Source organism: Mustelus asterias, chromosome 11 (genome assembly GCF_964213995.1).
Source record: "Mustelus asterias chromosome 11, sMusAst1.hap1.1, whole genome shotgun sequence".
Classification (NCBI taxonomy): domain Eukaryota; kingdom Metazoa; phylum Chordata; class Chondrichthyes; order Carcharhiniformes; family Triakidae; genus Mustelus; species Mustelus asterias.
Window position 1 is genome coordinate 77,150,909 of NC_135811.1, and position 25,868 is coordinate 77,176,776.

The 25,868-nt window shown below is 46.7% G+C and overlaps 1 protein-coding gene across 1 annotated transcript in view; it reads right to left on the reverse strand.

Annotated features, from left to right (window-relative positions):
* The window catches only part of LOC144500606 (rho GTPase-activating protein 27-like), a 225,849-nt gene that overhangs the window by 152,629 nt on the left and 47,352 nt on the right, over nucleotides 1-25,868 (reverse strand). The window contains exon 2 of the mRNA XM_078223802.1: nucleotides 18,792-19,841. Coding sequence (XP_078079928.1) covers nucleotides 18,792-19,820 — 1,029 coding nt within the window. The 5' untranslated portion in view covers nucleotides 19,821-19,841. The remainder of the gene's footprint in view (nucleotides 1-18,791; nucleotides 19,842-25,868) is intronic.

A 25,868-nucleotide genomic window follows, 5' to 3' on the forward strand; every position in this document is an offset into this window, starting at 1 on the left:
AATGTGGTTCAACTTGCCAAGGCTCTTGAAGAAGTCAATAAAAAGTAGACTTTGCATCATTCACAGGGTGAATGCCAAGAATGTTTCCAAGACATGCCTCAAGAAACAATACCACTATGCCATTGCCTCCCCATGTCACTGTTGTAGCTCGAGCAGAAATATCAGGTGGGACCTTGAGCCAGCAGTCTCCGTCTGCGAGATTGCTGGTGGGGACCCAAGGTCCGGCGGAACCCAGAAATTGCAAGTCTCACCGGTGAGATCGCGATGTCCGATTTTTGTCCCTCCTCGCCAGCGATGTAATCAGGTTGATGGCCATAATACATTTCAGAGGCTTTAAATGTAATTAAACACCCCATTACCAGGTTCCCCCCCTCACGAGATTCCCATACATGTTGGCAAGGTTGACAACAGATTCACCCAGTCATGAACCTGACAGGAAGTTCCCTCTGGGGCACAAAGGTCAGTATAGCCCCTGGGGGAGAGGGACACGACCAGGCAGTGCCGTGGCAATGCACCCTGGCACAGGTTGGCACTGCCAGGTTGGCACCAACCTCAGTAGAGCCAGGTCCCAGCTCTGAATCCCCGCTTCGCCACAGTGATGGCGCAAACCCTGCCCACTTTATTTTTTTGTAGTTATAGGGACAAGATCCCGGAGAGAAAATTGGCCAGTGGAGCTGGACAGTTCCACGCCAGTTTTCTCATCAGATTTGACACTTTGCTAAAATATCGTAAGATTCAGCCCATCGATCTTAAAAAGGATGAATGGAGTTACTGAGAATTAGGCTACTCAGCCAATCCTGCTTTGACCTTCTTGCTCAAAGAGCTATACAGTTGGGCTTTGTCTCTTGCTCTAACTCCCCATTCACACAATTTTTGCCCTTCCATCAATGTATCCATCAACGTATTCAATCTCCCCGTGAGAGTTGCTTCCACCATCCTTTCACGCAAGTGTACGCTTACTTAGTTACATAGCAACTCAGCCCAAATTCTCTGGGTGTGTCAATCATCTCAGGACTGCTGAGGTCTGCCACAGTGAGGTGCAGAATAAAGCCTCCACTTTGGTCCAGCAGTATGTCTGAGTTCTAACACTTCCAATACACAAGTGTGATCGCCACATTACCCACAAACTCATTCTGTGAGACCTCTAGCAATAGCTTCAATTGACTGCAACCAGCATAGCCACTGGGAACTGAACTGAGGCTTCATGTCCAGTGGAACTGGAGACCGAATGTGAGTCCTTGAGCCCAGACTAATCTCTAGCCCGCTGCCTCACCCAGTTCCTACGGGGATATTAACGACACCTCGACTGCTCCTTCATGATAAAACATGATGCAAACATTTCACGAGAAATAGGGCGAGCGAAATCTCACAAGGAACTCTCACTGGTCTCAAAATGTGTTCGGCCAGCCCATGTTCTGTAATGCGACACCAGCAGAGTTTAACCCAGTGACTGCTCTTAGGGGCACTGACAATCATCACTGTACCAAACAGGATTCATCTGGCAATGCAGTAAAGGTTCATTTGATTCATTCCTGGTCTAAGAGGATTCTCCTGGGAGAAGATGTTGAGTAAAATGGCCCAATATTCTCTGGAATTTCAAAGAATGAAAGAGAATCTCTTGAATCATAGAATCCCTACAGTGCAGAACGAGGCCATTTGGCCCATCGAATCTGCACCGACCCACCCAGGCCCTATCCCCGTAACCCCATGTATTTAGAAACATAGAAACATAGAAAAACTACAGCACAAACAGGCCCTTCGGCCCACAAGTTGTGCCGAACACATCCCTATCTTCTAGACCTACCTATAACCCTCCATCCTATTAAGCTCCATGTACTCATCCAGGAGTCTCTTAAAAGACCCTATTGAGTTCGCCACCACCACCACTGACGGCAGCCGATTCCACTCGCCCACCACCCTCTGTGTGAAAAACTTACCCCTAACATCTCCCCTGTACCTACCCCCCAGCACCTTAAACCTGTGTCCTCTCGTAGCAGACATTTCCACCCTGGGAAAAAGCCTCTGAGAGTCCACCCGATCTATGCCTCTCGACATCTTATACACCTCTATTAGGTCTCCTCTCATCCTTCGTCTCTCCAATACCTCTGACTAAGGTACTTAGCATGGCCAATCAACCAAACCTGTACATCTTTGGAGTGTGGGAGGAAACCAGAACACCCAGAGGAAACCCAGGCAGACATGGGGAGAACGTGCAAATTCCACCCAGACTGTGACCTGATGCGCTATCAATAAGGCGAAAGACTACCGATATGCCAATATAAGTGTAGCCTTTTATTCACAACAGAATCAGGAGCAGATCCCAACAAATAACCAACGTGGACTGAACAAGGGGGAGGAGACAGCCACCTTTATACTAGGTGCTGAGGGGAGGACCCAAACTGGAAGGGGATGTGTCCAGGTATGACAAGCACACACAACGGTGGTCCATATAGGACAAAGGCACAACTGAGGTCCACCACATGACCCAAGGCCGAAATTGAACGCGGGTCTCTGGTGCTGCGAAGCAGCGGTGCTAATCACTATGCCACGCATCACATTTTTCAAAGGCTTGACAAGGTAGATGCTGAGAAGCTGTTTACCCTGGCTGGAGGGACAGGAGCCAGAGAACATAGAGCCAGGCATTCACTGGAGGTGGCTACAGGGGTGGGTGAGTGCTGAACAGCCTGATTAGAAGAGAGTCTGCCTTGGTTCTCTGAGATTCAGGCCATTTGTACAGAAAGCTAGTCGGCCCTTTAGTCCTCATTCCCCACCAATTACCATGCCATCTCCATGCCCCCCAAACCATCCCCATACCTTCTATGCCACGTCCATAGCGATTCAGCTAGTATCCACTATACCGGTGTTTCAAAACTTAATTTCCAATGGCCCACTTTTACCAAATGATGATCCCTCATGTAAGTAGGATGTGTATTAAAAAACGATCTTTTCACCTCGTACTAGCATTATATAGTACATTAAACATCAAGAGGGTCTGTTTCAGATCCATTTTCCAATTTATCCGAACCATATTCCGATCCAAAGGAAACTGGTGTCAGTATTTTGCAAACTCCTCTCGTCAATATATACATTCAAAATAAGTATCTGAATCAGACAATGCGCTCATTTACTGTGCACCTGCCATCCATAGAAAATTCAGTGCTGTTTACTTGTGACAGATTCCCCGTTTTAGATGCATCTTTGGAATGCAGAGCTCAGCACCTCAAGGTGCTGCTTTTCGGTGGAAACTTACTTGGGCAGTCGCCAATCATCCCTATCTGTTTTCAGCCCCTCAATGAAGCTCCCTGGTAGGCGGAATATGGTCACTGATGCGCGATATTACTCACGAGGCTTGAGATGCTCAAGGAAATAAAGGCTTTTATTTACTATTACAACGAAGCTACCATATATAGTACACGATCCCAGACTGAGGGGTCCCGGACAGAGCAGTAACCTTTATACCTCTCCCAGGAGGCAGAGCCCGACTGGGATGTACCATAATAACTATAATACAGGTAGAACAGCCCAACCCTAACCCCAACAGTAACAAGTAGAACAACCCAACCCTAACCCCAACAGCAACATATATACAAACTCGTAGTACTGGCCAGACCCTGGCTCAGTACTACCTAGCGGGAACCAACGATGGTTCACCACATTCACCCCTCCTTTGAAGACAAAGGCCGGCGGGGTACAAAAAAAACACAGAATAATTTGTCATCAGTTTATAAGTTCAGACGGTCAGGGGGACCGCACCATCGTTGTGATCTCCTCAACACCGGTGATGACACCGGAGTAGGCACTCGCGGTGGCGTTCTCCCCAAGGTGATGTCCAACGGTTCCTCCACAGTCTCACGGGCCGGTTGACCCCGAGGTGATGATAATCCGTTGAGTTCTGACACGCCTTGAAGTGGCGACCATCTCCTGGACTCAGGCAAGCTGTACACGGGAGTAAAAGGGTTAAGTGATGGTCCCGATGCTGCCCGCGCCGTGTCCGGAGAGGAAACAAAAGTTGGGGGATCTCTAACAGGAGGTATGGGAGCGACAGGGGTTTCTAAGTCCCCTGCTGGCACCAGGTCTCGAATCGAGACCGTGTCCTCTCGCCCGTCAGGGTATGCCACATAGGCATACTGAGGGTTGGCGTGGAGGAGGTGGACCTGTTCAACCAAAGGGTCGGACTTGCGGGCCCTAACATGTCGCCGCAGGAGGACAGGTCCTGAGTACGTCAACCAAGACGGTAATGAGGTCCCAGAGGAAGACTTCCGAGGGAATGAAAACAGCCTCTCATGGGGAGTAGCGTTGGTTGCCGTACACAGGAGTGAGCGTATGGAGTGGAGCGCATCAGGGAGCACCTCTTGCCAACGGGAGACTGGAAGGCTTTTTGACTTCAACGCCAGTAAGACAGCCTTCCAGACTGTAGCATTCTCACGTTCCACCTGTCCGTTACCCCTAGGGTTGTAGCTCGTGGTTCTACTAGAGGCAATCCCGTATGAGAGCAGGTATTGCCTCAAGTCATCGCTCATGAACGACGAGCCCCTATCGCTGTGAATGTAGCAGGGGTACCCGAACAGGGTGAAAAGATCACGAAATGCCTTGATAACCGTGGCAGCGGATGTATCGGAGCAGGGAATAACAAAAGGGAATCTCGAGTACTCATCAATGATGTTGAGAAAGTACACATCCCGATCTGTTGAGGGAAGGGGGCCCTTAAAATCCACACTCAGCCTTTCGAAGAGGCGAGTAGCCTTGACGGGTTGTGCCCTGTCAGGTCGGTAAAAGTGCGGTTTGCATTCTGCGCATACCCGACAGCTTCTCGTTATGGACCTGACATCCTCCACTGAGTAGGGTAGATTGCGGGCTTTTACGAAGTGGTAGAGCCGAGTGACCCCTGGATGGCAGAGGTCATTGTGGAGAGCCTGCAAACGGTCCTCCTGTATACTGGCGCATGTTCTGGTCTGCCGACACTGCTTTGCAGTTACAGCCCCTGGCTAGCTGTAGGAGCTCGCACGCGTACTGTTCCGTCGTTTCGCCGGGCTGCTGTCGTCGAGTGGCTAAGAGGTATCGAGCATGCATCTCGTTTGGCGGTTTAATGTAGCGCTTCTTAAGAAGCTCGAGGGCCCCTTTGTAGTCGGTGGCCGCACGGATCGCAAGATATACGGCGTCGCTTACCCTCGCGCGGAGGACCCGGAGTCTGTCGTCGTCTGTGGTGACCGCTGCGGAGGCTGCAAGGTAGTCCTCAAAATATTTCAACCAGTGGTCGAAGGTGTTAGAGGCGCCCGCCGCACGTGGGTCGAGTGTAAGACGTTCGGGTTTTAACATTTGCTCCATACTCTCTGTATCGTTTTCCTTTTTTTTTAACGACGAGAGTTTAATTAATAGTAAATAAAATTGATGCGCGATATTACTCACGAGGCTTGAGATGCTCAAGGAAATAAAGGCTTTTATTTACTATTACAACGAAGCTACCATATATAGTACACGATCCCAGACTGAGGAGTCCCAGACAGAGCAGTGACCTTTATACCTCTCCCAGGAGGCGGAGCCCGACTGGGATGTACCATAATAACTATAATACAGGTAGAACAGCCCAACCCTAACCTCAACAGTAACAAGTAGAACAACCCAACCCTAACCCCAACAGCAACAGATATACAGACTCGTTGTACTGGCCAGACCCTGGCTCAGTACTACCTAGTGGGAACCAACGATGGTTCACCACAGTCACATCAGTAGCTACATGTTGCTGTATCCATTGAAGCCTGTGGTTCATGTGTCGATTATTCTTCCTCGCATACAGCTGTAATTTAAACAAAACGTCTCAACGCTTTTCAGACCTCATCTCATTTTGAAATTGATTCAACAGCAAATTATTTTTATGCGCATGGGGGAAATAATGAGTTGGATTGTGAGATAATGACGATGCTCGTCAAATTCTGAAGTTATAACCTGCCTTCACGGCGGGAAATTGGAGACTCGGGCAGAATCCACTGACCAGCCAAGCTTTGGTACTGCTGCCACAGTCGCAATCTAAACGGGATTTACTGTACATTTAAAAATACACCTCTCTCCGAATTCTTATCATCTTTTCCTTTCATAAAATGCACGCAACTTGAATTGTATCAGGTGATACTAAGCTTTTCCTCCACGTCAAAAGTCCTCACGCTGGCTGTTATCCTCTGAGAGGTTCTCATTGTCATAGCGCCTTCTACAAAATGAGCGCTATAAATAGAATATCCCGCATTTGTTTGGAACAGGATCACAGAAAACCCAACAGTTTTTTTAAAACAGGATCACAGAACATCCTGCGTTTTTTTTAAACAGAAGAATCACAGAATCCTACATTACAGAAGGAGGCCATTCAGCCCATTGAGTCTGCACCGACCACAATCCCACCCAGGCCCTATCCCCATAACCCCATGCATTTACCCTAACTAGTCCCCCTGACACTAAGCGGCAATTTAGCGTGGCCAACCCACCTAACCCGCACATCTTTGGAGTGTGGGAGGAAACCAGAGCACCCGGAGGAAACCTACGCAGACACGGGGAGAACGTGCAGACTCTGCACAGTGAAAATCCCATTATTTTTTAAAAACAGGATCACAGAAAATCCCCTGTGTTTTTTTCAAATTGGATCAGTTTGTCGGGCAGCGAGACTTTACCTGGTGACCCTTTTCCAACATCCCATGACCCACCTACAGGTCGCGACCCTCCGCTTTGAAAAATCTGCACTGTTTGAACATGAAAATTAGGAGCAAATTTTTTTCCGTCCTGTCCTGATGCCCCATACGTGGTTCCAGAGGCAGTGGGTCCCATGTCTTGCCCAACTGGCTGTTGTTCGTGTGCAAGATGGGATTGTGGCCGTTGGCAATCTATTCAACTGTGGGAGCTTATTGGTGATGACCAAAGCAATGCCATCTCTCACCCTCAGCCTAATCAACCCAGTGGTCATTTTTAGCGTTACTCAGTAAGAAGCAAGAAGGTGTCATGACTCCCCAAGGGAGGTTAGCTGTAGCATCCCAGCTGCTGCAGTGCAAGATCAGCTAACATTTTCATAATATCCTTCAGATTTGAGGTGAATTCAACCTGAGTAATTGACTGTTGAGACTAATAGCATAGCTCTATCTGGAGAACTGTCAGTACTGGCACCACAAGCCCAATAACCCATCAGTTCACTAATGTCCTTGAGGGAAGGAAATCTGCCATCCTTACCTGGTCTAGCCGACGTGTGACTCCAGAGCCACAGCAATTTGGTTGAATCTCAGCTGCCCTCGGACAGTTAGGGATGGGCAATAAATGCTATAAGAGGTCTCACAACACCAGGTTAAAGTCCAACAGGACTTTATTTAGCAGCACAAGCTTTCGGAGTCTCGCTCCTTCTTCAGGTGAGTGAGGAGTTGTGTTCACAAACAGGGCATAGACAGACACAAACTCAATTTACAAGATAATGGTTGGAATGCGAGTCTTTACAGGTAATCAAGTCTTAAAGGTGCAGACAATGTGAGTGGAGAGAGGGTTAAGCACAGGTTAAAGAGATGTGTATTGTCTCCAGCCAGGACAGTTAGTGAGATTTTGCAAGCCCAGGCAAGTCGTGGGGGTTACAGATAGTGTGACATGAACCCAAGATCCCGGTTGAGGCTGTCCTCAAGTGTGTGGAACTTGGCTATCAGTTTCTGCTCAGCGACTCTGCGTTGTCGTGTAAAATGTAAAATAAATGCTGGCTACACCTACTGCTCTAAATGAATTTTTAAAAACCCTGTGCTGTAAGATTCAGTGATCTTGGAACTCAAGCAATGAACTTGCCTTTCCCAGTTTCTGAGGTGTGGCACCATTCCACCCAATCATTGGTCTGCAAGGTTTTTTAATGCAATGGAAGAGTTGCTTTCTGCCAAATTCCTTACTTTAATCATTCACAGAAGTCAGAAATTCCTGACTGACAACCCTTTTTGGGAATTTTCCAGGGCATGATTCTCCGAGGGCATTGATCTCTGACTCAGTGAATAAGCGTTCAGCATAAGGTTGCATGTGGCACTTTGAAAACCAAACAAGACTGCTTCCTCAGTGTTTACTTTGGTGACAACCTGATAATGGATGAGCAAAATCCAGAAACACAAAAAGAATCTGCAGTCATCAATCAGACATATCTGACAATCCTTTCACTGCACACCTGCAGTCCTGTTTACTCTTCCCAGTGAGGTTAGAGCTCTGTTCAACATGTTAGTGTCCCATTGGCAGTAAAACCCTCCTGGAGTGTGAACCATAGAATCCCGACAATGCAGAAGGGGGCCATTCGGCCCATCGAATCTTCACTGACCCTCTGACAGAGCATCTTATCCAGGCCCATTACCCCACCCTAATTTTATTATGGCCCCTGGTTCTAGAGCCTCCAACTAGTGGAAAGTTTGTCCTCATCCACCTTGTCCTTCCCTGTAAATATTGTGTAGATTTCTATCCAATCACCCCTCAACCTTCTGAATTCGAGAGAATAATGGCCTAATTTGTCTAATCTCTCCTCGTAACTTAATCCCTGAAGTCCAGGTAACATTCTTGTAAACCTGCGATAAATTCCCTCCAAAGCCAAAACAGCTTTCCTAAGGTGTGCTGCCCATACCAGCTCACAGTCTTCTAAGTGGGGTCTAAATAAGGTTTTCTGCAACTGGCCGGCATGATGGCACTGTGGTTGGCACTGCTGCCTCACAGCGCCAGGGACCCCTGTTCAATTCCTGGCTTGGGCCACTGTCTGTGCGGTGTCTGCACATTTACCACCGTGGGTTTCCTCCGGGTGCTCTGGTTTCCTCCCACAGTCCAAAGATGTGCGGGTTAGGTGTATTGGCAATGCTAAATTGCCCCTTAGTGTCAGGGGGATTAGCTAGGGTAAATACATGGGGTTATGGGGAGAGGGCCTGGAATTGTGGTCGGTACAGACTCAATGGGCCAAATAGCCTCCCTCTTCACTGTAAGATTCTATGATCTATGAACTACACCATAACCTCTGCAAACCTATACTCCAGCCCTTTCTGGTGTATAGGATGCATTCCGTTGGCCGTCTTAACTTTTTTATGCACCTATTCATGGCATTTTAAGGAGTTATGCAGCTGAAACCCTCAAGTCTTGTTGGACATCCACCGAATTTAACTTTGTGCCTTCTAAAAAAATACCCCGATCTATCCTTTTTTTGATCCGAAATGGATAACCTCACATTTGTTTATGTTAAAATCTATTTGCCACTACATAAATGCTTAAAATACCTGTGGAAAACAGGTGTCCGCAAGACTCCAAACCTCAAAGGTCAAGGGTTGCGATGCTTTAGTCAAGCTCTATCTTTTAGTCCGTGAAGATTTTGAGACTTTTTCTTGAGTTTTGGCATTGTGAGTATCATCTAATTTTCAGTGGAAACCACAGGCTGAGGCCCACTCGCTGTTTAAACAGCAGCCACAGGGAAGGCCTCACTCACCAAGGGAGGCCTCACTGCCTCAGGAGGGTTTCTACTTCACACAATGGGGTCCCCTAGTGGAGCAACTCAGGAACTGCACTTCCAGGTCCTTTTGAGAATGATCTCGCTCTCCTGAATTGCATTGAGATGGTGCCTCTTACAGTCAACGAAGTGTAGTTGCATTATAGGAAATACAATCCTGTGATAGTTGGTGATGCTGGATGACGGATAAATACCAGCTTGGATAGCAGGGAGAGCTCTTTTGCTCTTCTTCGAATTAGTGACGTAGGACTTTTTATGTCCACTTAAGTGGGCAGACAGGGGCTCAATTTAAAGTTTATTTATTAGTTTCATAAGTAGGCTTACATTAACACTACAATGAAGTTACTGTGAAAATCCCCCAGTCACCCCACTCTGGCGCCTGTTCGGGTACACTGAGGGAGAATTTAACATGGCCAATGCACCCTCAGTAAGAAGTTTAACAACACCAGGTTAAAGTCCAACAGGTTTATTTGGTAGCAAAAGCCACACAAGCTTTCGGAGCTCCAAGCCCCTTCTTCAGGTGAGCACTCACCTGAAGAAGGGGCTTGGAGCTCCGAAAGCTTGTGTGGCTTTTGCTACCAAATAAACCTGTTGGACTTTAACCTGGTGTTGTTAAACTTCTTACTGTGTTTACCCCAGTCCAACGCCGGCATCTTCACATCAATGCACCCTCACCAGCACATCTTTGGACTGTGGGAGGAAACCAGAGCACCCGGAGAAAACCCACGCAGACATGGGGAGAACGTGCAAATTCCACACAGACAATGACCTAAGTCGGGAACCAAACTGAACCGAACCTGGGTCCCTGGCGCTGTGAGGCAGCAGCGCTAACCATGGCATCACCATGCCACCTGTCTGACGACAGTAGCCAGTGCATGTAACAAAACAAACTTTGTAACATCCAATTCCTCATTGTAAAAGTTCACTCCAGATTATAGGGACACAGGTTCACTAAGATGATGGGCTATTAACACTGAACCTGTAAGCATATCTGGCATATTACCTGAAAACTTGTAAAAGAAAATACAAAGCTACAGCGGTTGAACATGGGGCACTGAGGTGATCTGCCCTGCTATTTCTTGACGAGAGATTTTTTTTTACATTTCCCTTTGAGGCTAGACAAGCCCTTGAGTTAACATCTCATCTGAAAGACAGCCACTCTGACAGGGCAGCGTCCCTCAGTCTGCACTGAAATGTCAGCCTGAATTATGTGCTCAAGACTCTGGAGTTAAACTTATAGAATCATAGAATCCTACAGTGCAGAGGAGTCATTTGGCCCATTGAGCCTGCAGCGACAACTATCTCACCCAGGCTTTATCCCTGTAACCTAATATATTTACACTGCTACATCCTTGACACTAAGGGGCAATTTAGCATGGCCAATCCACCTAACCCGCACATCTTTAGACTGTGGGAGGAAACTGGAGAACCCGGAGGAAACCCATGCAGACACAGGGAGAATGTGCAAACTCTGCACAGACAGTGACCCAAGCCGGGAAATGAACCCGGGTCCCTTGCGCTGTGGGGCAGCAGTGCTAACCACTGTGCCATCCTATTCACAGCTCCTATCAAAGGGCAGTACCTCCAACAATGCAGAACTTCTTCAGTGCCCCACTAAAGCATCAGTCTAGATTTTGTGCTCAATCTTCAAGCTTGGGACTTGAACCTGCTCTAAGGTAAGTGTGCTACCACTGAGCCATGGCTGACAACATAAGGTTAAATAGCCCAGTAGGGAAAAAAAGTTCAGACCAATATTCTTATTCCCAGCTTTTGCCAATGTTCCATTTGAAGGTATACAGGACCAGTTTGGACCAGGACTCTTATTTCCCAGTTTTTACTGTTTCTTCCATTAAGGTATTCCTATGTGTATTTAAAATATTGGGCAGGTGATGTGGAAATGGAAAAACTTGTGCAGTTATGTCTGGACACGGTACACCAACAATTCATTACTTTCCATCAGTAAATACCACCTGTTCCGGTGTAACTTAAAATAAGGCAGGTGCAAAAACATAAGAATCGTCATAGAATCCCTAAAGTGCAGAAGGAGGCCATTCGACTCATCCAGGCTGCACCAGACCCTATCCCCATAACCCCACGTATTTACCCTGCTAATCCCTTGAACCGACACATCTTGGAACACTAAGGCAATTTAGCACGGCCAATCCACCTAACTGGCACATCTTCAGACTGTGGGAGGAAATCGGAGCATTCGGAGGAAACCCACGCAGACACAGGGAGAACGCGCGCGTAAACTCCACACAGACGGTCACCCCAGGCCGGGAATCAAACCTGGGTCCCAGGCGCTATGAGGCAGCAGTGCTAACCACTGTGCCACCGTGCCATCCCTTACATGAAACAACTTTCATATTTCTGCTTGATTTTTTTGAAAGAATTGCCTAAATGCACATTTAAATCCCTCGGTTGGATTTTCATCTTCAAAGTGGGTAGCGAGAGTTGGGAGATTTCCTTGCTCCACCTGTCCATCTTGGGAGAAAGTGCCTGGGAAGGTGGGATTTTCATTTTGGGGGCACAAGTGCATGCTGGAATCAAGCCCACTCCTCTTTGTAAGAGCTCGGGGGCTGCCACAAGGACTGCCGGGTGCTGAGGTAGGCTGTTTCAAAAGCCCACCTTGGGGCTTGATCACAGTTACAATAAAATCTATTTTTAAAAAAGAGCCCTCTAGCCCTGAGCCCTCATCCCCGCTCACACTCCCCATGCCCATCCATGCCACCCGATGCTTCCCACCCATGTCCTGGCCCCCATACCCTTCATGACATGTTATGCCCCTCGCACCTATCCCCATGACCCCTCACACCTTCCGTGTCAAGTTATGTTCCTCACACCTACCCCCATGACCCCGTCATACCTTCCATGTCAAGTTAATGCCCTCCATCCACTCCCATGACCTCACGTAACCTCCATGCCAATCTATGGGACATCCATGCCCAATCACCCAATATAGATTCAGTCCAAGCCATGTCATGCATTCTTGGCTGAAAGCCCAGACCTCCATTACTCTGTTGAAATAACTATACCCTGGGAGAAAAATGCTCGATTGACAGTTCTTCTTTATGAACCGTTCTGTCAATTGCACAAATGTTTATTTACACAGGATAAAGAGCTTCCAAGTGCTTGAAGTTTCTGCAATTGATACTTTAAATAACTTAGATAATTGACAGTTTTATAGGGTTGTAATAAAGGGATATTTTATGAATTAAGTGTGTGTTGGTGAATGGACATGGAAGTGCCATAGGTTGGCATGGAGGTTATGTTAGGCCATGGGGTGGCTGGGAGGAAGGGCATAACTTAGCATGGTAGGTAGGAACAGCCATGGTGGGGAGGGGGGGGGGGCGATGGAGAGTCATAGTTTGGCAAGGGGGTTATGAGCAGCCATGGGAAGTGGGTAGAAGGGCATAGGTTATCATGAGGGCATGAGAAAAAAAGCATTGAACACATCTTTCAAATAGTTCCCTCATGCAGACTAAGGTTCAAGTCACCTCTGAGAGGTCATAGACCACAGCTCCGTGAAAGGCTAGTCCAACTCCATGACAATTGCCAAGGGCTTGAAGACTCCCACAGTGGAGTCAGCCAAATCAGGGTCCTGGTTATGGGCGGCACGGTAGCACAGTGGTTAGCACTGCTGCTTCACAGCTCCTGGGACCTGGGTTCGATTCCCGGCTTGGGTCACTGTCTGTGTAGAGTTTGCACATTCTCCTCATGTCTGCGTGGGTTTCCTCCGGGTGCTCTGGTTTCCTCCCACAGTCCAAAGATGTACGGGTTAGGTTGATTGGCCATGCTAAAAATTGCCCTTAGTGTCCTGAGATGCGTAGGTTAGAGGGATTAGTGGGTAAATATGTAGGGATATGGGGGTAAGGCCTGGGTGGGATTGTGGTCGGTGCAGACTCGATGGGCCGAGTGGCCTCTTTCTGTACTGTAGGGTTTCTATGATTTCTAGGTTCATAACCCACATCAGCCTGAAGCCCTACACTGCGCTGCTAAAAATTGGGGGCATCAGGAACGGGTCGGGAATCCCAGAATCCAATCTCAGCTGCCATTTTTAGAGCTATGGGGTCTCCAGATTCTGTGAAAACCCAGCCCTTTGTGTTTACTTCCAGACCCCCAGCCTGTCTCCATGTGGTTTGGAGTACACAGTACTCACACACAGACTGACCGTGATCGCTTGGCTACTGTGTGTCTCTAACCAACTGCCCCAGGAGCTCAGTACTAATTAACGTTCGAAAGGTATCCAGAGCTACATGGAGCGTGCATGTAGATGCCAATATGATCACAACAAAATCTTGTATTTATAAAGCACCTTCATGGTTCCAAATGTTATGTATGTGAGGGCATAGCCCCTTTAAGGGAATGGGTCAGGTGACCCTGGGTATGGTATGTGAGTCATGATGTGGAGATGCCGGCGTTGGACTGGGGTGAACACAGTAAGAGTTTTAACAACACCAGGTTAAAGTCCAACAGGTTTATTTGGTAGCAAATACCATTAGCTTTCAGAGCGCTGCTCCTTCGTCGAAGGAGCAGCGCTCCGAAAGCTAATGGTATTTGCTACCAAATAAATCTGTTGAACTTTAACCTGGTGTTAAAACTCTTATTATGGTATGTGAGGGCATAGCCCCTTTAAGGGAATGGGTCAGGTGACCCTGGGTGTGGGGTGATCTGCCCAGGAACTGTCTTGGGGGGTAGTCATAGTTTAGAGTGTGGAGTGAGTAAGACTGTTCCCTGACACCTATCTGTGAAGTGAATTCTTGATGATACCTCTCAGCAGTAAAGAATTCGCACCAAACTTCACAGAAGCATAAATAGACAGAAACTGGGACAGAGCTAAAGAAGGAGACATTAGGATAGATAACCAAACTAACTTGGTCAAAGAATTAGGTTCGAAGCAATGTCTGAATTGAGGTGAGAAAGGCGGAGAGGTTTCAGGACAGAATTCCAGGGCTTACAACCAAGACACTGGAAATCCCAGCTGCCCATCAGGGATTGAAGGAAGTGGGTTGCAAGAGGGGTCAGAGTTACAGAAATATGGAGGGTGAGATTTCCTGGCCCTTCTCACTGATGGGATCTTCCAGGCCCTCCGAAGGTGACCCCTGCTGCGGCGGGTTCTCTGGTGGCAGGACAGGAGAGCCATGCAAAACGCTGTAGACATCAGCAGGACCAGAAGATCCCATCAGAGGGCCAATGGTGAGTCGCCCCCGCCACCGGAAATCAGAGCGCGGGGGGCCTGGAAAATCCCACCCAAAGTTTTCAGAGTTCTGGGGCTGGAATAAGTGCAAACGTTAGGAAGTGAGTGAAGCCACTCCACCATCTTAATTGCACCTCCGTGCCTTTTACCCATCAAATTTTATGTTCCTTGGCACCTCAATCTAACAGAAATCTATCGATGGTGGTTTCAAAAGCTCTGACTGACCCCCAGCATCCACAGATTTGAACACTGTCCACTCAGTTCCCTCACACAAACGGGACGCTTTTCTGCTGCTGTGCAATGCCGATGAAAATGGCGACACGGCGGAAAGTCTTGTGAGAACGTGAGATCTCATTCTGAGATTTACCCAGACCCTCACCAGTGAGGCAATGAGGTTCCTGTGGGAACCTGATTTAAATTAATTACAATAAATTACTATACACTTAAAGGCTTCCCCACCATACATTCTCCTCCCTGCACCTCCCAATAAATAACACCCCTCTCGCCGATGTGACATCGCGTCAGCGAGGTTTACAATAGGTATTGAAAAACCCGAACTTGTCAAAGGGAACCCATCAGGGGTACAATGGTAAGCATAGCCCCGGAGGAGAGGGACATGGCCTGGTACTGACCCCTTACTGTGCCCTGACAATGCCACCTTGGCAGTGCCTGAAGACAGCGCCAGGGGCAGGCCCTCTGGTGAGGTTCATTGTGGGGGATCCCCTTATGTTTGGGGATAGGGTTGCCCTGTTCTTGTGGGGATGAGGGCTGTTCCCTTCAACCATGGGAAGTGGTTCCCCTTATCCACGGGGGTGGGGAGTTGCCCCAGAGCTTGTGGGGGGAGGGGGTCCCCATATCTATGAGGGTGGGGAGTATTGTTTTAACACTGTTCGGGGCGCCCTTAGGCCCCACCCCGCCAGCGTGACAGCAAAAAGCACACCTCCAGATCTTCTGTGCACAGAGTGCCAAAGAATTTGAAGAGAAAACTCGGCTGTGCAACTGGAGAGCTACACGCCAGTTTTCTCAACTCAGCCAGCACTCTGTGCACAAGAGTGCAAAGTTCCACTGGGTTGCGAGCTGTGATTCAATGTACTGGAGGTTTCCTTACATGACTCACCTTCACACTCCAGCCATTAGTCGGCCAACACATCTATCCTTGTGACGTCTTGAACCAATTGGAAAGCAAAACAACTCATTACCTAATTGGATGATGCTCGACTGTCAGCCAAACATCCTTCTTTTCCTCATTTTCAATATTTTTATATCTGGTAGAGAGAAATGTTCAAAGACATTGTTTTGTAAACCTAGCATTTTTTAATGTCTCGATGATTTTTCTCCAGAGTGGCACAGAGCAGTGAGCTGGAGATAGATCTTCAATTCCTGCAGACTCCAGACCAATCCTGGAGAGTTGGCAACACTACCCACAGAGGAAAGAATTCCTTTTTTTATCCATGCCATCAAATCAAAAATGCCTCAACCAAATCATCTTTCAGCCTTCTGAACTTGAAGCAACCCTGTCTTCATAATTAATCTCCCCCACAGCCCCCACTATCATTCGGATGAATCTGCGCTATATCCTCTGCAGGAACAATCTATCTTCTTGAAGATGAGAATTACAGAGTCTACACTCTGACATGTTGCCACTGATTATCTGGAAGCTTCAGTTAAAACTTGCTTCCCTGTTGGATTGTGCTGTTGTCTCCCTGTCACTGGATGAACGCAAAAGCAGATTTTAAAAGATACATGGGGTAAATGTTCCAGTCCCGTCCATAGTGGGAATCATCGCGGGCAGGACAGGAATTTTTTAATATAGATTCATTCAAGGGATGTGGGCATCGCTGGCTGGGTCAGCATCGATTACCATCCCTGAGGGTATTTTAGCTTCAATCACATTGCTGTGGATCTGGAGCCACATGTAGGCCAGGCCAGGTAAGGACAATTTCCTTTCCTAAAGGACATTAGTGAACCAGATGGGTTTTTGCGACGATCGACAATGGTTTCATGGTCATCATTACATTGTTGGGCAGTACGGTGGCACAGTAGTTGGCACTGCTGCTTCACAGCACCATGGACCCGGGTTCGATTCCCGGCTTGGGTTGCTGTCTGTGCGGAGTTTGCACGTTCTCCCTTTGTCTGCGTAGGTTTCCTCTGGGTGCTCCGCTTTCCTCCCACAATCCAAAGATGTGTGGGTTAGGTGGATTGGCCACATTAAATTCCCCCTTAATGTCAGGGGGATTAGAGGGGTGTGTGGGTGGGGTTGCAGGGAGAGGGCCTGGGTGGGATTGTTGTCAGTGCAGGCTCAATGGCCAAATGGCCTCCTTCTGCACTAGGGATTCTCTGATTCATTAGACTTTTTTTCCCCAGATTTTTATTGAATTACAATTTCACTATCTGCCATGGTGGGATTCGAACCTGGGTCCCCAGAGATTACCCTGGTTCTCTGGATTACTAGGCACGACCAGAAAATACTGCCCCATAGAACGAGAAAGGGTTGTTTTGCCCATCGAACCTGCTACTTCGATAAGCTTGTACAATCCATTCCCTTGTGAACTCTGTGCACCCATGTAAACTTTTGACAGAGAGCTGTGTTCAAGGCAATTCCACAGCTGACTGAAGTGGCTTTGCATTGTGGCCTCATCCTGGTTCTTATCGGCTTTACTGAAGATAACACATCTTGCAGCCAGAAACAATCAACACTTTTCTGAAGATCATCTCACCTGTCCCATCTGTACGTGGACAGCTACCTGTGTACCAGTCTCAGTTGGACAGGTATATGGGCATTCTGATGGACAGGAATATGTGTACCTGTCTCAGTCAAGAAGACAGATGTTTGGTATCCATTCCAAAGAGGCAGATAAGTATATGTGCCTCACATTGCACTGCCCCAGATGTGTCCCACACAAGTCCTAAATAGATCAGTCACCTTGAAGTAGTTCTAAAAATGTATGTTAAGTATCCACAATTATTAACCCTTCGTCAATTATTCAATTTTAAACTGGATTTTGTTTTCCAAAATCACAAGATTGAGTATTGTGTTCAATTTTGGTCACCCTGTTCTAGGAAAGACATTGATAAACTGGAAAGAGTGCAAAGAAGATTTACGAGGGTGTTGTCAGGACTGGTGGGCCTGAGTTATAGGGAAAGGTTGGCCAGGCTAGGGCTTTATTCCTTGAGCATAGGAGAATGAGCAGTGACCCTATTGAGGTGTATAAAATTCTGAGGGGCATAGATAGGATGAACACACGTAGTCTTTTTCCCAGGGTAGGCAAATTGAAAACTAGAGGGCATAGGTTTAAGGTGAGAAGGGTAAGATTTAAAAGGGGACTGGAGGGGCAACTTCTTCATGCAGAGAGTGGTGTGTATGTGGAATGAGCTGCCAGAGGAAGTGGCTGAGGCGAGTACAATAGCAATATTTAAGGAGCAATTGGGTAAGTACGTGGATGGGAAAGGATTAGAGGAATATGGGCCAAACGCAGGCAATTCAGACTAGCTGGGAGGGCAACATGGTTGGCATGGACTGGTTGGGCTGAAGGGCCTGCTTCTGTTTCTATATTGCTCTATGACTCAGACTCTGAGACAACAATGAACGAGGAAGATGATTCACCCCATCTTAAATCATCTGTTTAGAGAGATCCTAAAGCCACACCCATTGCAGCATCTCTTTTCTCACTGGTGAATCTTTGCTCCATCTGGAAGTGAATTCCATGCATTGAGCAGTCTGTGTGCGATGACAAAATAAAGGTCTTCAAATTCTACGCTGTGCTCAAGTAAGGCTGTCTGATTGTACGCACGATTGGGAATTTTCAACAAATGCAAAGTAACCAACTAATATTGTCTGAAGCTCAAAATCAAAGCAAATCTCTGTGGCATGGATTGCCAGGAGAGATGAGACTGGGGATCAGAGCACAGAAACAGGGAACAAACTGACAAATGAAATTAAAACTCATCAGGGAAACAAAAGCCGGACAAAACTGAAAAGAGGACTGAAAAGAAAAAATATTGCTAAGGGAAAGGGTTACGAATGAAAGACCAGTCTCCTCCACAAATAGACAGACAAGATCCCACAAGTAAATAAATCCACACACGCATATCGGTCCTGTTCTCTGAAGCCGCAAACGTACTAACCTTTGGTGAACCATGGGCCTTTCCTTTCTGTTTTTTCGACTTTGGCTTCGGAAAGTCCGGTATTGATTCGTAAACATTTTCAGAATCATAGTCTGGTTTTTGCGGCGAGGACTTGGAGCTTGAAGAGTCCTTTCTCTCCGCAGTTTTTGGACATTCCAATATCATAGTACCAATCCCTGGAGGAGAATGTTTTTTGGAGTTGATCACATGGCTGAAGCTGGCACTTCGGGGCGGCATGAACTCTTCCAATGGGCTGACGTCCTTTCCCAAATTGAGCTTTTGATTGGGATTGAGGCTTTGTGAAGGTAGTTGGATTGTACTGAGCCTTCCTGCTAGACTCAATCTTTGGGCAGGGTTGGCTAGCTGCTTGGGGCGAACCCTGACAGTGGAGCTTTGCTGTATTGAGTCTTTGGCTGAGGTGGACTTTTGATTGTCCGATTCTTTATTCTTTACAAGAGCTCTGTGCACTTCACTGTAACATGGCAGCAAATGTGGTGCCACATTGAAATTCTGCAAAGTATTTACTGAACCGTGCACTTTGGGAGGGCTATTATCGCCAAGGAGATTTAAAGAAGGATCTTTGTCTTCAGTAGGACTTGTGTTAGCCTGGTTCTTAATCTCCTGGATCAGATCTGGACTGGGGAGATCCTGCTCTTGTCGTTCATTGTGATTTTTCCCAACGTCACATTGGTTTTTCGATACCCTTGCAGTGTTGGTCTCCTCTCCTCCATTTTGGTTTTCAGAAGAGTCAGATCCATTCAGGGACTGAACCCCAGGAGAGGTAGTCCCATCTGAAGACAATTGCCTCACATATTGTGCTGGCACGTAGAATGGTTTGGATTGGTCAAAGCTTTTCACGTACCACCAGTTATCATTCGTTCTCGAGACCAGAACATATTGCTCATTTTGCTTAATAGAGATGAGTTTCCCATCCCTTGTGTACTCATAGTCAAATTCAACTTGAACCAACATATTTCCTTTGACTGCAGACATCTCCAACCCAGTATCGGTGCTTTCAGCAAGATTCATTTCAGGAACATCACCTCATTTCTGCAAAAGAAAGGAATAAGAGTAAGTATCTCATGCCATAAACACAACAGCCTTTTTCAACAAATCTTGCTGTTGAATATAGTCCCATGGCTGTTCACCTCCAGTAACAATACCCATGCAGCCTTCCTTCATGTCTGGGCCTATAGGGTGAATGATGTCAACAAGTTATTCAACCATGGGCAGCATCATAGCTAAGCTCAATCCTATCCTCAAATGGCCTCCATGCACACACGTGCAAGTGCGCACATCCACAGACCAGCACTCTATCCACCACCTTAAACAATCACTTCCTCCATCACCGGCACACAGTGGCAGCAGCGTGTATCATCAAAAGATGCACTGCAACACCTCACAAAGGCTCCTTCGACAGTAACTCCCAAACCTCTACCACCTGGATGGACATGGGTAGCAGATACATGGGAACACCACGACCTGCAAGTTCCCCTCCAAGATAACACCATCCTAACTTGGAACTATATCACTGTCATTGGGTCAAAATCCTAGAACTCTCTCGCTAACAGCACTGTGGGTGTGCCTACAACACATGGACTGCAGTGTTTCAAGAAGGCAGCTCACCACCACCTTCCCAAGGGCAATTAGTGGTGGGCAATAAATGCTGGCCTAGCCAGCAACACCCACATCCTATGAACAAGTAAATAACACACCCATATCACATAGTCACTTTCAAGTAAGGGTTACTGAATAGCAATCGCCATAAAGAACATGCCTGATTTTTGTTCTTCCTTTTACTTGTGATTTACAATCTCCTCTATCGCTGGTCCCAGTATCACCAGAAAACAATCTGGCAGATGGACCCGTGAGTCAGCATGACTCAGAGCCAGACTGAGTGAGCACCTGCCACTTAGCTGGGAAGAAGAGGACTCAGAATGTGCTCTAAGTCAAGTGAGCGACATGAGAAGTGCGACCGAACTACAGCCACAGAACAGTCTCACCTCTGTTCCAGTTACATATTCAAGGGCAGCTCTCTGTTAGAACAATAACTGCACTAAATTTCCTCTTGTTAGAATTATATTTTGCATTTCAAGACAGCATGTAAATATGATGTAATAAGTTCACAGAGGCAAAGGTCCCATCACCAAGGTTCCTTTATTTACACAACATACTTTACAACCCAGTGCTCTCAGTTAAGCTCCCTGCTGCAGGAGGCAGGGAGACTGACACATCTGCTTTAAATAGGAAACATGAGGCTCCCTAATTGATGGCCCAATCAGGGATATCTTTTGTTGCCCAACCAAATTAACAAAATCAAATTAACTCAGGGACAACTCAAAAGAGGCAGTTCCCTAAAAGGAGGGGAATCGCCCGAACCAAAAGACAAAGCAGAAAGGAAACTTAAAACATCAAATTAAAATGTGATTAAGCGGATCAATAATACACCCCCGTCCCTGCGGTGCCCAATGGGCACGGAAGGCATCAACGGTGCCCTTGGACACCGCATGCTCCCTTTCCAGGGACACCCGGCCGTGAATATAGCCGCGGTACAGGGGCAGACAGTCAGGTTGGATGACCCCCTCGATCGCCCGCTGCCTGGACCTGTAGATGGAACGCCTTGCTAGGCCCAGGAGCAGGTTCATGAGGAGGTCCTCCTCCTTCCCTGCACTGCCCCCCACCCTCTGCACCAGGTGTCCGTAGATCAGGAGCGTGGGAGGACTCAATTAGGAAGTTCATACTCCAGCAGGCCAACCTCATTTGCCTGGCTGAAGTCATCACAAAAAACTTCAGGAAAACTAATTTCTGAGGACGTTGCAACATTGTCAGGGTTCAGGACTCCCTCCTACTGGAATATAAGACTTTAACTAAAAAAGGAGGAATATCATGTCAAATACCCGTGACTACTGCCACCTAGATGCATAATGGGCTACAATTTATGATAAAAGGCCGTCTAACAGCATCTGTTGGTTGACTTGGTCTTGTATGTTTAGGTTTTACAAATCTGGAATGGCATGTGTGAGCTGATAAAGGCACACTGAGAGATACAGGGTATCGAGGACCGGAATAAACAATGTTGCCGTGCATCTCAATAACCAATCAGATTGTAGGATTAAGAAATAAACAGAGCAAAGACTGAGGAACAAGTGTAAGTTAGAGGGGGTGAATCCAATATCAAATCAGGAAAGCAAAGAGAGAGAAAATGGAAAGAAAGATTGGAATAAGACAGGTGAGAGAGAATAAAGAAAAGGAAAAGATAAACATAAATTTGAATTGCATATTTTATAAATCTCCAATAATTCAACTGAAGGGATGAGACTCCACACTGATAATGGGAACAGAGGGACGTTGGGGCAGGAGTAAGGCATTTGGTCCCTCGAGTCTGCTCTGCTATTCAACTAGAGGTACGGATTGGGTTGACTGGCCATGCTAAATTGCTCCTTAGTGTCAGGAGCTTACCAGGGTAAATACATGGGGCTATCAGGATAGGGTGGGATTGTTGTTAGTGCTGGCTCGATGGGCCGAATGGTCTCCTTCTGTACTGTAGGGATTCTATGGTTCTACAGATCATATCCCCATATCCCTTGATATCTTTAGAATCTAATATTTATTTTCATGCTCTCAGAGTTGATTGGCTGCAATTAACCATGGGAACGTCCGTTGACCTCGGGCGGGATTTTATGGTTTCAGGACGAGTGAGGCCAGAAAATCCCGCCCTTAGTATCGCTGCTTAGCCTTAGCCATTGCTTGGATCAACCAGATTGTCCTTTTCTACCCTGAGCTGACCCCATATTCTTTCCATCAAGACTCCTCCTCCATAACATAAGCTATTTTCTCCCCAGCTCAGCCTCTCTGCTATTAGGCAGCAGGGTGGCACGGTGGTTAGCACTGCTGCCTCGCAGTGCATGGGACCCGGGTTAGATGCCTGGCTTGGGTCACTTGTGAAGTCTGCGCGTTCTCTCCGTGTCTGTGTGGGTTTCCTCTGGGTGCTCCGGTTTCCTCCCACAGTCCGAAAGACATGCTGGTTAGGTGCATTGGCCATGCTAAATTCTCCCTCAGTGTACCTGACCAGGCACTGGAGTGCAGCAACTAGGGGATTTTCACAGAAACTTCATTGCAGTGTTAATGTAAGCCTACTTGTGACACTAATGAATAAACTTTAAAAAAATAAAGCCCTTACCTTTGCCTTTGCCAACTCTAGGGTTGACTCTGTTCAGGCCTCCCTTTCTTAAAGAACAAAGAAAATTACAGCACAGGAACAGGCCCTTCGACCCTCTAAGACTGCACCAAACATGCTGCATGACTGAACTAAAACCCCCTACCCTTCCGGGGACCATATCCCTCTATTCCTATCCTATTCATGGAATTGTCAAGACGCCCCTTAAAAGTCACTATCGTATCTGCTTCCCCTGGCAGCGAGTTCCAGTCACTCACTACCCTCTGTGTGAAAAACTTGCCTCGTACATCTCCTTTAAACCTTGCCCCTCGCACCTTAAACCTATGCCCCTTAGTAATTGACTCTTCCACCCTGGGAAAAAGCTTCTGACTATCCACTCTGTCCATGCCTCTCAAAATCTTGTAGGCTTCTATGAGGTCGCCCCTCAACCTCCGTGGTTCCAGTGTGAACAAACCAAGTTTCTCCAACCTCTCCTCATAGCTAATGCCCTCCATACCAGGCAACACCCTGGTAAATCCTTTCTGTATCCTTTCCAAAGCCTTCACATCCTTCTGGTAGCGTGGCGAGCAGTATACAATCTGCAGACATTAAAACCCCAAATTTATCATTTTAATTACCACTCATTTTCTGTTTTCAACCTTAGTGATATGTCCTGCTTTACGAGATTTGGCCTTCTACCTAGGTTTCTCAAGTTTACTTTTCAGAAAAAAAAGGAACAAAATTCTGGAGTCTGTGCTGATGTTTCAGTTTCACAATGGTTAGCATTCACTTCTGCAAAAAAAAATGCTTGTGTCGCTCACATTCTACAAGATTCTCCTGTTTAAAAGCTGTCATTGTGAAGGAAAGTTAAAAGCTGTCATTGTGATGGAGAGTCATACTCAACTTGAGGACTAACTTTGTATCTCTCTCCACGGATGCTGCCAGACCTGCTGAGTATCTCCAGCACTTTCTATTGTTTATTTCAGATTTCCATCATCCGTAGTATTTTGCTCTTATAGATTAATTGCTTTACTGCCAGGAAGAGGATTCAGTTAAACCAAGGATCAGTGAGGATGACCTTTCTCTTTTTTTGCCTGATGTGCTGGGTGTGCTGAAGAACTTGAGGAACACAGGCTTAGGTTTTGTGTTTTCATGGTGCCAGCTCTCAGGAATTATGAAATCTTGGGTTCAAACTGAGCGGGTGAAAGGAAAGCCAGATAATATCATCTGTGATAATCCCCAGGACTTAAAATTTAGTTTTAAGTTTATTTATTAGTGTCACAAGTAGGCTTGCATTAACACTGCAATGAAGATATTGTGAAAATCCCTTAGTCTGGCGCCTGTTCGGGTACACTGAGAGATAATTTAGCATGGCCAATGCACCTAACCAGCATGTCTTTCGGACTGTGGGAGGAAACTGGAGCACCTGGAGGAAACCTATGCAGACACGGGGAGAATGTGTAAACTCCCCACAGATAGTGACCCAAGCCAGGAATCGAACCCAGGTCCCTGGCACTGTGCGGCAGCCGTACTAACCACTGTGCCACTCATTGGGCAGTTTCATGGAGTATCACTGGTTGACCTCCCTGTAGGACTTGTAGAATACGAGCTCCCTGGTGACTGGCAATTACCTGATCAGGTGGAGCTCATATACTGAGCTCTTAGTAAAGCAGGCCCCTGAGTGGGTCCATTGATGTATTGTCCCGTTTGGGACCTGTTTGTGTTCACCACAGACCTGTGGTTTGGCTTCACTTTTTTTGTGCAATTATGCAAAGTTCTTTTATAGCTGACTCCTGGAGTTATTATACCATGATGTGGAGATGCCGGCGTTGGACTGGGGTAAACACAGTAAGAGTTTTAACAACACCAGGTTAAAGTCCAACAGGTTTATTTGGTAGCAAATGCCATTAGCTTTCGGAGCGCTGCTCCTTCATCAGATGGGTGGATATCTGTTCATAAACAAGGCATACAGAGACACAAAATCAAGTTACAGAATACTGATTAGAATGCGAATCTTTACAGCTAATCAAGTCTTAAAGATAGAGACAATGTGAGTGGAGAGAGCATTAGGCACAGGTTAAAGACCTGTTTAACCTGTGCCTAATGCTCTCTCCACTCACATTGTCTGTATCTTTAAGACTTGATTAGTTGTAAAGATTCGCATTCTAATCAGTATTCTGTAACTTGAGTTTGTGTCTCTGTATGCCCTGTTTATGAGCAGATATCCACTCCATCTGACGAAGGAGCAGCGCTCCGAAAGCTAATAGCATTTGCTACCAAATAAACCTGTTGATCTTTAACCTCGGTGTTGTTAAAACTCTTACTGTTATTATACCACCCATAGCACTGACAGAACATGGAAAAAAGTAGCTGCCACTGCGTGAGGCCAAACTCTCCACTTGCAAGCTTTGTTTTCAAGTTCCTCTTCCAAAAATTACGAAATGCTCCGCCCTTTAACAGGGACTGGATGTCTCCATCTGTTTTGCACTTGTAACATATTTTGGCAAAGGCATGGTTTTGTTCTGACGTTGGGCTAATAAGTTCAGTCCTGATAAACTCAATGATTTGCTCAATTTTCAGCCAGCGATGCGGAGATTTAACTCGAACAATTTGAGAGGCAATTTGGAAAAGTCCTTGGATTCCCAAGACTCCACTTTCAAAGCCTGCGTTATCTCACAATATTATGGCACAAATGCAGCCATTGGGATGAATAAACCAGGCCCGTTCCTCCAATCAATTGTTTCAAAACAAAATTAACGTGAGTGGAAAACTCAAAGAAACTTGCCTTTAGAGAAATTGAAAAAACTGAAGCATTCTAAATTAGACCGAAGCAATGCTGCTATATTTTGCAGCTATTAAATTTACCTATTTATTGCAGAAGAAGTGGTTTCAATTAATGGGGCATTGGCACAAGTCCTCAG